A 15199-nucleotide genomic window follows, 5' to 3' on the forward strand; every position below is an offset into this window, starting at 1 on the left:
TAGACAGATGAAAATATATAAATATTTTTACCCAATTTGTTATTAGGAGTAATTTTTTTGATCGGAAATGAATAGTTATATATGAGATATTTCAAAAGTTGAGGATTGAGGTTTAAGGGATTTTTCTTTCTTTTGTGGGATTTAATTGAAAAGATTAGTAAGATATGACGTGGCAAATTGAAAGAGGGGGTGGGGAGGTGGGGCCGGGGTCACGAGGGTCCGACCTGGAAAGCATATTGAGATGGGGCCCATTAGGAAAGGAAAGGGCGGTTACGATCCCAAAGGCCAAAATGCAAAATGTGCCACGCCAGCAAAGAAGAAACCTTCGGTTTTGATGGGGTCCATCTCTGATGTTAAATTCAACGGTCAAGATCGCATCTGGTGGCCCCCGTCCCCAACTTCAGCCACCGGCCTATGTTCTCCTCTTTCCTATATTTTGCCTCGTCAGCAACCACATCAATCACACCCCATGACCCACCCTTTTCATTTTCCCTTTCTTTCATCAAACCCATTTTAAATACCATTTATTATTATTATTATTTCGTTGCTTTCTTCCTTCAAAACAAAACCTTCATCAGATCCACTCTAACTTAATAAATAAATAAATTAATGGATTTGTAATAAAGTTTTTACTTCCAAGTTCATGTTTGGATGCAAGTTAATTTCTCATATCAAACTTCTTCTCTTCGTATGTTTTACGATCTCACTCGTGTTTCGCCTTTGATTTTTTAATATTTATCGGATTTTCACAAAACATTTTAGTAATAAAAAATAGGATTTTATTTAATTACTAAATATGTATTATTGAGTGTTTTAAAAGAAAAATAAGTAAAGGTAGACAAAATAAATGTCCTTTCAAAAATGTCAGCTAAATGAGGTGGCAAGATTAGTAAAGATTCTTCTTTGGAGTCCTCATGGCCTCTCTATAGCTCTTTTCCTCAGCCTCATAACACCTATATAAACCCCTCTCTTCTTCTTCTTCTTCTTACAAATCAACTTCTTCTCTCACATTTTTCTTAGTTTCCTCTCTCAAAACTCATCTCTCACTTCATCTTTTTTGTTTCTTTGTTTTTAAATTCTCTTCCTTTTTCCCAAATGGCCACCATTGAGGTAAATTCAAGCTTCTTATACCTCTTCCAAAATCTTGTTTTTGCTTCTCTTGTCGCATTCTAACTCTCTATGTTTCTCTTAAGTTTCATCTCCTACAAATGTCTATTTAAGTTTGATCAAGTTCCAATTGATTGATCTTGCAATCTGGGATTTTTCTCATTAATGCAATCAAATGATCTCTCTCTCTCTCTCTCTCCCCCATCTATCTATCTATGTAAATATGTTGGATCATATATTCTACTAGAAAATGAAAAGAACAAACTAATGGCCTTTGTTAGACCATATATATTATATTAAATTTTTCTTCACCTATCACTTTAAGTTTTTGGATTAACTAGTGATATAACATAGATTAGTTTGAGCTTTTGAGTGAGTAGGTGATTTATTGACAAACATTCTCTCATATGAAAATGATCGTATAAAGCTGTTGAACAATCACAACGTGTTCCTTTTAAGTCATTGCCATTTGATTCCATCATTACCAAAAATCAACTTCCGATTTAATAATCAATTGTGTGATCTGGGTTTTGTAGGTTGAATCAGCCCCAGTAGTATTGCCAGAGCCTGAGGCAGCTCCAGCAGTCCAACCTGAGGAGAAAGTTGTAGAAGAGCCAGTGGCTGAAGAAACCCCAGCTCAAGAACAAAAGGAGGAAGCTGCCCCTGAACCTGTGGAGGAGGTAGAGAAACCGGCACCCGTTGAAACTGAACCGGTAGTCGAAACCAAGGAAGAAGTTGTGGAAGAGAAGGAGAGCAAGCCAGAGGAGGCAGAGCCTGCAGCCGAACCCGAAGCACCGGCGGAGGCGGAGGCTGAAGAGAAGGAGGAAGAGACCAAAGAGGAGGCAGTTGAGGAGAAAGCAGAAGAAGAGGCTAAGGAAGTGAAAAGTGAAGAAGTTGTTGAAGAGAGCTCAGAAGCTGCAGCACCAGCTGAAGAAGAGAAGCCAAAAGCAGAGGAATAAAGAGAGAAAGTTTAAAATGTTAAAAGTTGGTTGGGGGAGTTAGTTTTTTCTTATGTTGTTTGGGTCTATGGATTGAGGCAAAGTCATATGAGAGTTGGGAGTTAAAATGGCTATCTATGTATTTTCGTAGTGGCAAAGTTTCAACTCGAATTGAGTCACAAAAGAGTTTTAAAACACAGAGTTGGATTTAAGGTTTGCCAATACGGGATATGGAAGTCAATACCCACAAGTGTCATTTCATTCACTATTCTGTGTGGTTGGATATGTTGTTTCTTAGCTTTGAATAAAAATCATATTTTACTAATTTCTTTTGTGTTTTGAATTGTCCTTTCCTTAACAATATAACTAACATAGTTTCTTTTGTTTGTTTCCTCTTTGATTCAACAACCAATTTAAATAAACTTCAAATTGGTTGAATGTTTTAGTGTATTTGGAACACTTTTAGATTCCAAACAAAAGGTTAATGCTCCTACTTAAATGGTAGGTTTTTATTTATTTATTTTCATATAGGTACAAATATCTCCACCTTAAACCAAAAATGATTTCACTATAGGAAAAGAAGCCATTTGTAGATGGGGTTTTATTTTGAACGTGTTAATCATTTTGGAAAATTGAGATTGCAGGGTTTTTCCTCCCCATATTACTTACTTTTTATAGAATTTGATTCGTAAATCGTGTAATCTTTTAGTTCACTAGATGAAGGAGGATTTGGTTCATAGTAAATATTAGGTTGGATATCACTTTGATCTTTATAACGTTTGTTCCATTCTAATCCCTACTTTTAAATGTCTAACTTTAGTCACTTTTAAATTAGAATAATTATTATTTTAATAAATCTTATTTTCATTTTTCAATCTCTCTCATTTTCTCCTCCATCTTCTCTCTCCAAAGTTGGAACGTGTCTTAACTAATATTTAGACTAAAATGATATTTTGTCTTTTGTATTTTTGTAAATCTTTAGTTCAAAAGTATTTTTTGTAAATTTTTAGTTCAAAAGAGTCAAAGAGATGCAATGGAAGAAGTTGATATTGAAAAAACTATTCCAATCAATTGTTTTGAGGTTATTTTCAATAAATATTCCAATGACTTTTAAGAATGTAGGTCATACCAATTCCAATGAACTAAACTAATTAAAGTCATAACATTTTATATTTATGTTGATAATAGATAACATATTAACATCTCACATTTTAACACATCTAATTCCTTGTCATTCATATTTTCTCGAGGATTAATGGAATTCTTACTACAAAATAAATATTAAGCCTTTATTTTAAGGGGAAAAAAAGTTCAATTCTACTTAGAGGCCATTTGGATTTTACTTTCATAACCATATCTTTAACGTTTGTTTAAACACTTTTTCAAAGTTCATCCAAACACAGAAATTTGCATATAGAGTAAGTGGGTCACCTCGTCTAATTAATTTATTCTGTTTGAAGTTTATATGGCACATAGATCGTATCATTGCCCAAGAATTCATTCAAGTTACGAAGACGTCTATAGAAATTTGCTTTCAAGCAAGGGATTTAATAGGGCATAAATCCAAAATTCAAACCCTAAAAGAACTTTTCAATGCACATGAGAACCAAACTTATAATCAGAAAATATAAACATCAATGAGCGGATCTATACTCAGCTTCTATAATAAATTGACACCCAACACAGCAGTAATTACATTTTCAAAGCTTCAATCCTTAAAGCAATAGAGTTAAGAGTTTAAGCGTTATTACATTATCTGTGGATTCTGTACAAGGGCAAGAACAAAAATATGTGCATACAACAATGTACCATTCAATATACTAAGGACTGAATACAAACAAAAGCAAAAGGGGTTACGTTACCATGTACCAAAGCTACATCCAACGTGCTCTTGAGTGATAATTTGAAGACGACTTTTCATGATAGACCTGGAGGGATAAGGAGGGAAGCATAAACGGTAGAAGCATGTATGAGAAGATGGAAGATGATCGTATGGAGATGAGGATTTGTAAATGTACAGCTTTGAAGTCAATCCACTAAAACCCTGAACTGGAAGGTATTTCAATGAGGTCCAGAAAAACAGAAGATTCTTCCTCTGCTCCGGTGTCATCCCATATACAATCTGCAATGAAAAGTATGGGAAATTCATTTTTACAAGTAAATAAACCAAGAAGAAACGTAATTGATACAGATCGACACAAAAATTTACGTGGTAAAATAACAAACAAATTGCAGAGGTGTGAGTTAGAGAGTTCTTTGAATATTATGAACTTCTCTAAACCCTAAGGCTAAAATCGTATACAACTTAGCGAGACCCATGCTTGGTGATTCGGAGCATCATATAATACATTGAACGCAATCCAACAGTTTATATACAGGTTATGTACTTGCATATGAAATCTCTTCTTTTAATCCATAAAAAGTTTCATTTACTACCTGAACTGTTGGAAATATGACAAATCAATGCAAAAGCTTAAAACGAAATGTGATATGTCAACTAATTGTGAAGTTATGAGCTAGGCGGAAAGCAAGCAAGCCGTGCAAAAAACTAATGACAAAGCTACTTAATCAATTCTAGAAATGTATACCTTCCAGAACCAGGATATCTGAGGATCAGATTCTTTGTAGCCATTGTATTCAGTGTGTGCCTTCCAATCTCCAACAGAGATCGCACTTTCGCTCCCATACAGCATCCAATCAAGATCTTCAAGTTCTATACTTTGGAAAAAGCATTTGTGTGTTCTTTTGCCAGAAAGTATATCAGTAAAACCACTTGCAAAATATGATATCTGCTCAGAGACAGATTTCATGAAGCGGTTCTCTATTAGAAGCTTAACATATTTCTCACGATTCTTACTGTTGACAACCATGTCTTTGCCTCCAGGGCAAAGATCCACAACTTTTCTTGTTCCTAGCTCCTCAAAATCACTAACAAATGTAAGTCCTAAAGCATCTGAATCAACAAGCTCAGGGTCCATATCAAGAATCTGCTTACAGCTATTGTACAAGCATGGATCGGCATCTCGTATATCTTCTAAGGAGATACACATTCCAGCCAATTGCAAGAAAAAAACACGATCGAAGACAACACCAACTTGCACTTTATACATCAAAGCAAGGGCAATAACTCGGCCAGAAAAATTGAAATAATTGAGATGCATGGGGTCCACCTTTGAAGCTGCAAATCATTACAGGTAAAGATAAGAATAACTTGCATCTAATGTTTGCATTACACATGATTTGTAAACAGCACCATAACTGAGTAGAGACACAATGTACTTATGGACCTCAAGTCTCAGATGAACGCAAAAATACTACACTTCCCACATACTTAAGCTTTAAATACTATTTCCCACGTACTTCATATTGCTGTATTAAAAGAACTGCTTTTATTTCTTATATAGCGTGAAATACTTATTAACCAAGAATAGCTTTTAAACTTCATATTCTTCAATTCTACCAGTAAATTGACAACTGCAATATGTGGGGGAATAAGAGATACTATCCGATGGTAAAGCAGTTAAATAGGGGGTGGTAGGCGCACAGGTAAGAGGTGGGAGGCAAAGCAGATCATTGAATCCATTTACACAGGAATATCAAAGCAGTTATTTATTTACTTTCTATTATTATCCTTTTTAATATATGTAAATAAATAAATAAACCAAGCCTTCATTGAGGGGAAAAACAACAGAAAAAAGGGCAATAAAAAAAATCAAGCCCACCGAAAAAACCAAAATAAAAAAACAACTAAAAGATTGAGCTTCAAACAAGAAAAATGAAACCTAACAAATAATACAAAAAGCCTTTGTCACCAGCACCAAGAGAGGAACGTCGAACCTAACAAGAGACCATATATCAAGAGGATTCCTCTCCAACTCTTTTCCAACAAAAAATGCAACAAAAAGATTCAACCCTGGATTTTATGTCAATATATCAAAAAGTTTTGGGAGTCAGTAGAAATTGGTCATGTTGAAAGCTTCTTGAGCTTCAAGGGTAATTGCAAGACTTTTTGCAGGGGTCAGTTTTGAGAGAAGATTCAATCTATGGGGTTGAGAGATAATCCAGCAGCTTGATTTGTGGATAAGATGTTCTCAAGTTATCCTGTTTTGTTCTTGTTCTATGGCTGATTTTGTATTTTGCTTTGTTTTTGGTCATACGATGTAATCTTTGAAAGTAATTCTCTTTAGCTTGGGAAGTGCTTTAGATGTTGATTACTTGTTCGGCTTTTTGTGAGTGCTAAGTGGGTGTCATCTTAGCTCCTTTTACTAATAGATTTTTTTTTTTTTTGGTTGAGAATTAGTCTCATTTCATTTATTAATGACGTCAGGACTCCAAGAGTGAGTATCCCTTCTCCAAGGCCTAAGCTCAACAAACTCTCCTATCAAAGACAAGAGAGTTAGATGTTTGTCATTCAATGATTGGATAACAGACGAAGGAAACCAAATCATGAAGAGTGAGAGCTCCCTAAAGGAATAAAAATAACAGCAACAAAATGGCTTTGCATAGAGGACAAATGTTATAAACGAGGAGAAGTAGAGCAAAGGGGTCTCTATCTCCCTAGAACTTAAGGACACAAACGTACAACCTATAGAACAGATCTCTGATCAAGAAGGTCATAAGGGGTCTATCTCCCTGCCAACCACTTATCCTCCTAGAAGTACACTCCTTCTCATTACCCACATAACAATGGATTGGATCCAAGGAGGAGACCTCATGGAAAATGTCTTTCCAAGGATTTTTGTAAGTTCCTTTAAACCCACCCATCACCCTTCAAACGTATGAGGATCGTGTTTAGTCGCAATAATCCTATGACGTCAAAGGGTATTAGTTTCAACAGAAAAACACCATAACTATTTGGCCAACAAGCCTTTGTCGTGAGTCCTTAGCTCCAGCTCCCCAAGATTTATAGACTACCCATACCACACAGCTCTAAAAATGTGTGCTTTTCCCCTCATCAACTCATTCTCATACAACGTCCCTCACAGGCTTCTCTAAAGTGTTAACAAACAGAAGCAAGGCTCTAAGAAGAGAAGAAAATAAGCAAAAATACCACTCAACACCAAATAAATGAGGGTCAATCTACCATTCAACGAAAAGAAGCTCCTCTTCCAAGTGGGCTAGTGGCCACTAGCCACTTTCACTCCTCCACAACAAAATCCCACAAAATGAATAGTTCTCACTCACAGAGTTACACTTCTTTCACTCGTTACATTGCAGAGTGAGATCTTTCAATGAAGTCGATCTTTTGGAAACTTTCATTCGAAGGAGATATCTTATTTCGTTGAGTTTAGCAGTATCTTAGATCTAAAGGAATGAACTTTTTTGTGTTTCTTATCCAAAAAAAAGAACTTCAACCAAGTTCGTTATCAATCACTTTACCTAAGATCCTAAAATTTTCTCACATAAAGTATACAGTTTGAGGATTAATGTCTTGAATCACAATAAGATACACGAGACAAATATTCAGTCGTTTAATTGTTGTACCTTTTTCCTTTTCTCCTATGTGAACAGAATCTGAGAATCTGATTTCAGATCCCACAGCCACCAGATCTAATAAAATATGTCCCTAAATCATTGTTTTGCCTCACTTTGCCTAACCAAGTCATCTAGCATGATAACTAAACCAGTGATCAAAGGTTGCAATGTATGCAGTGACCAAAAGGCTAAAAAGCAAGCCGGCTGCAACCAACTGCTCTCTTGAATTGTTATTAATTATTGAAAAGAAAAATAAAAAGATGCTGTGATTGTCATTAGAACCTGCACGTGCACACAGTTGATAAGGAAAATACTTAATGATGGATCATGATTCATGGCTAGCTTTTAAATTGTTTTCTGTAAAATTGAACGAAGTGAATAGTTGAAAAGTATAGTCCATAGGTATGGTTGAAAATATCAATTTCACAAGTATTTGTTCTATCTAGCCTACCTAGCAAAAACAACTAAATAACATCTCTTATTTATTCATGCAAAATGAAAACCAAATGCATTCTACGTGGCACATTCCCCACTCTAGTAAACACTATGGTGGATGACTAAGAAATACTACAACGTATTACAAATGAAATACATCTAGGAAACTTCTGCATTCTTGGTTACTCATTTGCATTCAGAAGAACAAGTATCTAAGAAAACCTGCTATCAAAGGAATATGCCAGTAAGCTCACCAGGGTTGGGAAAGAACCTTCTTCGATCATTAGGACATGCAACAAAAAGTGCATTTTGTGGATTAAAAATAGCCTTGCAGACCAGCAAAAACCACTCTCGCAAGACACCAGGACCTGTAGCTTCCTCATTTTTGAATTCCATAAATAGTCCATGGCGTAGAGCCTCAACACTTGCATTTGTGATGTACTCGAATGATTCTTCCAATAAGTGGGACCTATCAATAAGCATTTCTTGCAGTTCCTCATAATCCTCTGTTGGTTCAGGAAACATAAGCATTGATAGATGTCTTCTAGATGCAGAATCAATTATATCCTTGTGGCAAAGAATCCACATGTAATCATCAGTTCGTTTTGCAAATCTAATAACAAGCTCATTAATAGAAGATTTCCTAGACCTCATGATTGCCCAAAATTCTTCTTCAAGACCCTCAAAAAGAAGGGAGATGCTATTCAATTCTTTTAGAATTGGAAGATACTGAGACCATCCAATATAGGGGATTACACAGTCCCCCTTTCCTTTATCAATCAAGAAGGCTTCCATTCCGTGAAGACACATATCCATCTTTTTCAACAAACCAATATATATACTATGAAGGAATTCGCCCTCTTCGCCATAGGAAGGATCTCTAGAACCTCCCCTATACAGTGGCACAAGCTTGGAGCGATGAAAACTCAGTTGCTCTAGAATCACATTCCGCAAGGGAAGCAAAAATGCTGTAAAATCCCGAATATCAGTCACGGAAGGCCCTGCAAGTGCATTTGTGGGAGCCTGTATGCTCGAGGATAAATCGATGGACAATTTATTCGCCAGTTCATTAACAAAAGGAAAAAGTTCAGGCGTTTTGATGGGTCCTCTAACACTTTCTAAGCATCTCATCCCACGAATAATGCCATCAGTTTCCAACAATGATCCCAGAGTACTGCGGCATAAAACGTATAAACTATCTTCTGGGGTATCTCTCCTAAGCAAATTACAAAATTCTAATACTATAATCGCACAAAACTTGTGCAACGATTTGGGACTTGAATGACGAAGCAAATCCATAAAATGCTTAATCAAATTTTCGGCACACTCTTTATTACCTTTGATCGGAGACAAATAAAGCATCACTAGCGCTGCTGGAGCAGAGAGGGACAAGAAAACCTGGAGTTGCTTAATTGCGGGATCTAAGTCCGCTTCCGTAGCCAAATTTAAGAAATCAGTTATCAAGGTAGTGATGATTTCCAAGGCAGAAAACACAAATTCACCTCTATAAAGTCGTAGAACCAACGAAACCATGTCGTCAACAATTTGCCAAGCTTTCGGATGCTCCGTACTCCTCATGCGACCAACCAATTGAAGCTCCGCATTATTCTGTATCGAACATTCGAGGAGTGACTGTTCGTGCTGGAGTTGCCTTCCCCTATATATCAATCTCTGCTCGAAAACTGGTATACGCGTAATCGCTTGAATCCGTTCATGAAGCGACATCACAGTATCGTTAATATTCGCAAGCATTACCATAGTATTCCCAACGGAGATGGTTCTGACAAAAAATTGCAAGTCGTACGGATATAGAATGGACTTTGTTGAGGTTTCTGCCGCCACAGACGTCGAGGAATCATCAAACCCCCGATGGTCAAAGTCGGAGCTAGTTCCTTCACCGAGACGGCCATCAAAAGAAGAGTCCATCGCACACGTTTCGCCCTTCTTCATCCTAACAGAAACTAAGTCAAACAAGTGAACGTCCTCGTCGTCCTCGTCGAAACTAGGACCATAGTCATCTAACTTGCGCTTGGACAAGACGCAAGGATGACGATGACCTTGAGAGTGGTGGCGATTGAGCTGGCAGTGTTCGTTGTCCGGATAGGAGGCTGAGGATGCGGCAGAGCCGGTAGTGATGTGTACACAGTCGACGGTGGCAGGAAATTCGGTGATAGACATTGAAGGTGGGCCACCCACCACCAAATAAGACAAAAGGACGATCAGAAACGAAACGGAAAAGATAAAGAATCGGCGTATGAGTAGGAGGAGAGCAGTTACGACGGAGGGTAACGGCGATCGGTGGCGGTCGGAGAGATATCGAAGAAGAAGAAAAGTTGGAATGGTTCACGTCAAAGGCGTCATCACCAACCACACCGAAATTTCTGAAAGATTTTATTATTACGAACTTTCCTATTCGGAAAAGAAAATTAAAAGAAAAAAAAAAAAGATAATGCTTCGGTGCGCAAAGTTGTACCGTAACTTTACTTGTAACTGTAACTTTATATACATGTATGGCCCTGATCTCTCCATGTCATCCATTCATCTTCATCCCGACAAACAACCGCCCGGATTTCAAAGGAGAACGTTAAGATTACTTGCACCTGATTATAATATTTCTGTGGTAAACTGTAAATTAAATTTAAGTCCGAGGTAATTGCGAATGCGATCTAAAGGTTAGCAAAAGTGGTTAGCACAAGCGGTAATTGTAATTTTGCACTTAGCGCCTTTGACTCCTCATAACCACCGAATCTCTACTCCAAAATAATTTATTTCCAATTTAGAATGGAAAAATATATTTATTGTATTTTTTTCCTTGTTTTAGTGCAATATATTATATGATTTATTTGATATATATATATATATATATGTGTATGTATCATTTATTACGTTAATATATTCTCTCTAACGAACATATATAAAATTAGGATTATATTTGGGTCTCGCCTTTGCATGAAGGAAAGAGAATCACAATTTGCATGAATGAGAGAACCATGGTTTCTCTTTCCTTTCTAAATAAGCCCACAAAACACATAGGGGACCCCACTGCACGAAGAGGGCCAAGCTAAACAACATCGTGTCAAGTGGATAATTACAAAAATACTAACCGTAAATATAAATTTACTGGACATCAAATTATTAATTATACTTTCTTTAATAACTTTGTTGTAATTTTAATTTTCTTTTTTAGCTTTTTCTTTCTACCAAATGTTACTATTAGGTTTTTAACGAGTTTTGACATTGAATTAAATTTAGTCTTCGTGTTTATCGTAAGTTTAGCTATAGAGCTTCTTCCATATATCTTATTGGAAATAATCATTCTATAATTAAATTTTGTTTTTTTTGTTTAAAATTTGATTTTAAGGCGATCAACGTCTAAACAAATCCTTAATGTTGAAATCATATTGATTTGGATTTTTTTAGTAGATGTGAATCGTGAGTTACTAGTTTTCTAATTATATCAAAAATTTATCAATCTATTATCATTAGAATCTAAATTTTTATTATATACATATATATATATTCTCTATAAATGAATAATGACGTCATTCCAAAATCTAAGGTAGTTTTAATTTATTTCCTTATTGATGTTGTTGGGAATATATTCTCACCAATTGATATTTCCTTTTTCTTTCAACACGTTGATTTTAATAAAATAAAATACTTGATTATGAATTTATTCTTTATACCATACTCCAACCTTTTTTTTTCCGGTCTGACGGATGATAATTTTATTCCTGTATTTTAAATACATCTTAATTTTTATCCATATTTTCGTCTTAAAAAATAATATTAATAAATACATAATAAATGTTGCGTATGAAGAAAAAAAAAATATCACCCTCAAAAGGTACCCATATAATTAACATTTTAGAGTGGTCAAATGAATCTTTAAATTGATTATTTTAGGTATAGTTCGTTATATTTTTGCAATTTAAATCATTATCTTTGTTCATTTTTTAGCACTCACATTTTGTAACATTGTCGATTAGGAATGATCATGAATTTTTTACCTCGAGGTGAAAACTTCATCTACAAGATACCTTCCTTTTTCATTTATTCCATCTCATCTTTAACTGAGCACCTCCCTCTCATCATCGCATCAATAATGAAAGTAAAAAAGAAACTTATCTTTTTATTTATTTATTATTTTATCTTCGGTTTAATGCCTTCCTACTTTTGGTTTTTTATGGGACTTACAAATGTTTCTAATGTATTGTGACAATAATGCTCTTTTGATAACTAAACAATAAAATTCACCTAATAATTTTTGGCGAGTCCTTCCACAAAATGAGTAAAATTAATCTAACCAAGACTTTTGTCAAATCCAAACTTTCATAACAATTTTTTAGGGTAGCTTTGTAAAGTTGTTTGATAACATAACCAAAACTTTAAAGTTGTGTTTATAAAAGAAATTTGTATGAATGACCTCCAAATGAAATCTGACCTATAGTTGAAATACAACTTTACCAGAAGGACAAGTTAGGTCAGTTTGCTACAAACATCTTCTCATTCCTCTTTCTTGCTTATTAGTCTCTTACTTTACTATGAACTCCTTCGATAAATAATAATTCCTACGCCCACCACTACATCTTATGCATATTCATATTAAGCTAATGCTATGATCCAAAAACACACACCATTTTTTAACTCCCATTTCTAATTTCTCCATGATAAAAAACACAACAATGTCTGAAAATGGTGGGTCGGCGCTAATGCCCTGGCAATTTCTCAATCTAATGAGTGTCAAATTTTCCCATTTATTCCCCGTTCTAATTGATTTCTGTCAAATTTTTCTCTGATTTTAGATTCCCTCCAGGAATTCCTCGCCGCTGCTGTCGATGCCGCCAAGAAAGCCGGTCAGGTCTGATCTCTCTTCTTGTTTACTCCTCTACTTATTTCGCTTTCCAAATCCACTCCACCCCCGTTTTTACCTATATAATGATTTGGGTTTTTCTCTGATTTTTATTTCTTGTAGTTGATACGGGAGAAATTTTACCAGACCAAACATGTCGAACACAAAGGAGAGGTACCCTTTATTATACTCACCATCTCAGGGTTAATCTCAATTCCCTTTGTTTTGTTTCTGGATTCGATTAAGTTTTGTCTTCGAATGCAGGTGGATTTGGTTACTGAAACTGACAAAGCTTGTGAAGATCTTGTGTTTAGTCATCTCAAGCAGTGTTTCCCATCGCACAAGGTTAAGTTTTAGTCAGTTTCTTCAGGGGAAAATTCTGTCATTTTGTTTGGTTTGTGATTTTATTTGGTTCAATCGTTCATTGTTTTAGTTCATTGGAGAAGAAACTAGTGCTGCTTATGGTACCATGGAGCTGACTGATGAGCCCACATGGATTGTTGATCCCATTGATGGAACTACGAACTTCGTTCACGGGTGCTAATTTACCTATATGCTCTGTGGTTATCCATTATCGTTTATTGTTTATAAAATCTCGATAACTTTTCAATTTCTTTTTCCAGATATCCTTTTGTTTGTGTCTCAATTGGTTTAACTATTGGCAAAGTTCCGACAGTTGGTGTTGTATTTAATCCAATCATTGATGAGGTGAGGAAATATAGGCTCCACCATTTCCTACTCTTTCACATATTGAGTTCAACTATGACTGTTAGAATGATATAATTTGAATTCTACTTTATTATGTCTGAAATTTTACACTTATTTTGATTTTGTCTTTGTACTTTTAATACTCACTACCATTATCAGCATTGATGGGCCGAAGTCATTTATAATTTGATTCAGTGTTCTCCTTATCATGTATAGCTTTTTACCGGTATTCGTGGACAAGGTGCTTATCTTAATGGGAAAGCCATTAAAGGTGAATTTTTTGTGATCTTTTAAACTCTACCTTTCTACCTTTCAAGTTGTTGAAATACTTACAATATTTTAGCTAAGTTATTTACGTAATCTTCATCAACATTTTTAACATTAGGGTTTAGAGAAATACTATATAAACTCTATATTTATAGAGGCACCTCTATATCTTGAATTATCATCTCTAATAAAATTATTCCTTCTTTATCTTATGGACGTAACTAACAAACGGTTGGTGAACCACCCCGTGTGTTGATTTCTTGCTATTTTATGTTCTTTTGTTTCTTTATTTTTCAATTCATAACATAGGTTAAAGGTAATAACAATAATCGGCATGACTAGTTTTTTTCACAACGATTATCTTAAAGTCTTGCATTTCTCTTTTCTTAAATGAATTTCTACATTCTGCAGTATCCTCTCAAGATCAACTAATCAAATCTCTTCTGGCTAGTGAGGTAAATATCAGCACTCAAATCAAGATCTTATACCACACTTTAAATTAAACAGGGTGAAAACCCAATCTTAATTATTGATTTCTGGATGAGCAGACTGGAACTTCACGTGAAAAATCGACAATCGATGATATTACTGGCAGAATTAATAGGCTTCTCTTTAAGGTGCACTTATAGTTGGTTAACCTCATTTGAAAGGTTGACATCTTAATCCAAATTGGCTTTGGTTATTATCATCAAACCCTATCTATTATCCTGTAGGTAAGATCTCTTAGGATAAATGGATCGTGTGCGTTAAGTCTCTGTGATGTTGCGTGTGGAAGAATCGATCTATTTTATATAAATTGCTATGGAGGTCCATGGGACGCGGCTGCTGGTGCTGTAATCTTAACGGAAGCTGGAGGATTAGTCTATGACCCGTAAGTAATTACAGAGAGTTTCTTTTTATGCTGTCTTTTGTGGTCTTCAACATTGGTCGATGAGTTGAGAAACTTGAATGTTTGATTTGGGTTGTACTGGCTGTGGTTTTTTGCTTCAGATCTGGTAGAGAATTTGAAATCACAGCTACGAGACTCGCTGCTTCTAATCCACTTCTCAAAGAGGCATTTGTTGAAGCTTTGGCACATCCTTGATGAGAATATGCCTGCATTGACAACAATAGGTACCAATTCCACAATTTCAAGGTAATTAACATGTTATAATCGTTAGCTTATCTCTTGAATTGTTGTATGATTAAAATTCAATCCTAGAGTTGAAACTAGAAAGCGTCTTTGAAACTTACGGCTGGTAAATCCAAACCACAAACTTTCTTGTTGTTAACACATCTATATGCAGGTTGAGTTTTGCTCACTTTGGTTAGTTTTTGAAACTATTGTTTTTTAATTTCACAACTTTCCACTGGGATTTTTTTTATAAAAGAAGAATAATATTAATTATTATTATAAAATTGTTTGATTGACTTACTG

At 35.3% G+C, this 15199-nt stretch overlaps 3 protein-coding genes across 3 annotated transcripts; 2 read left to right on the forward strand and 1 right to left on the reverse strand.

Moving 5' to 3' along the window:
• The first annotated feature begins 907 nt into the window (after nucleotides 1–907).
• Nucleotides 908–2370, forward strand: LOC103484659 (uncharacterized). The gene is made up of 2 exons (XM_008441849.2): nucleotides 908–1110; nucleotides 1644–2370. The coding sequence occupies exons 1-2, from the start codon at nucleotides 1096–1098 to the stop codon at nucleotides 2064–2066; spliced, it is 438 nt and encodes a 145-aa protein (XP_008440071.1). The 5' UTR covers nucleotides 908–1095; the 3' UTR covers nucleotides 2067–2370.
• Nucleotides 2371–3737: 1367 nt separating this feature from the next.
• LOC103484660 (E3 ubiquitin-protein ligase UPL5) lies at nucleotides 3738–10351 on the reverse strand. Its single transcript, XM_008441850.3, has 3 exons — nucleotides 8210–10351; nucleotides 4634–5223; nucleotides 3738–4167 (listed from the first exon to the last, which is right to left on the reverse strand). Exons 1-3 carry the CDS (start codon nucleotides 10131–10133, stop codon nucleotides 3904–3906), a joined length of 2778 nt encoding a protein of 925 aa, XP_008440072.1. The 5' UTR covers nucleotides 10134–10351; the 3' UTR covers nucleotides 3738–3903.
• A 2085-nt stretch (nucleotides 10352–12436) lies between these two features.
• LOC103484661 (inositol-phosphate phosphatase-like) lies at nucleotides 12437–15083 on the forward strand. The gene is made up of 11 exons (XM_008441853.3): nucleotides 12437–12653; nucleotides 12761–12816; nucleotides 12931–12981; nucleotides 13072–13152; nucleotides 13241–13344; nucleotides 13431–13515; nucleotides 13732–13786; nucleotides 14194–14237; nucleotides 14331–14399; nucleotides 14496–14653; nucleotides 14773–15083. The coding sequence occupies exons 1-11, from the start codon at nucleotides 12623–12625 to the stop codon at nucleotides 14864–14866; spliced, it is 828 nt and encodes a 275-aa protein (XP_008440075.1). The 5' UTR covers nucleotides 12437–12622; the 3' UTR covers nucleotides 14867–15083.
• Nucleotides 15084–15199: the final 116 nt, after the last annotated feature.

The sequence above is a fragment of the Cucumis melo genome, chromosome 8 (assembly GCF_025177605.1).
Source record: "Cucumis melo cultivar AY chromosome 8, USDA_Cmelo_AY_1.0, whole genome shotgun sequence".
NCBI lineage: Eukaryota > Viridiplantae > Streptophyta > Magnoliopsida > Cucurbitales > Cucurbitaceae > Cucumis > Cucumis melo.

Bases quoted from the DNA above. Each gene is read 5' to 3' on its own strand.
- LOC103484661 (XM_008441853.3), top strand. From the start codon at position 12,623: ATGATAAAAAACACAACAATGTCTGAAAATG. The intron at 13,153-13,240 runs GTTAAGTTTTAG...TCATTGTTTTAG, and splicing joins AGTGTTTCCCATCGCACAAG to TTCATTGGAGAAGAAACTAG. The intron at 14,654-14,772 runs GTAAGTAATTAC...TTTTTGCTTCAG, and splicing joins GGAGGATTAGTCTATGACCC to ATCTGGTAGAGAATTTGAAA.
- LOC103484660 (XM_008441850.3), bottom strand. From the start codon at position 10,133: ATGTCTATCACCGAATTTCCTGCCACCGTCGACTGTGTACACATCACT. The intron at 5,224-8,209 runs GTGAGCTTACTG...AATGATTTGCAG, and splicing joins AAGGTTCTTTCCCAACCCTG to CTTCAAAGGTGGACCCCATG. The intron at 4,168-4,633 runs GTATACATTTCT...TTTTCATTGCAG, and splicing joins AGATATCCTGGTTCTGGAAG to ATTGTATATGGGATGACACC.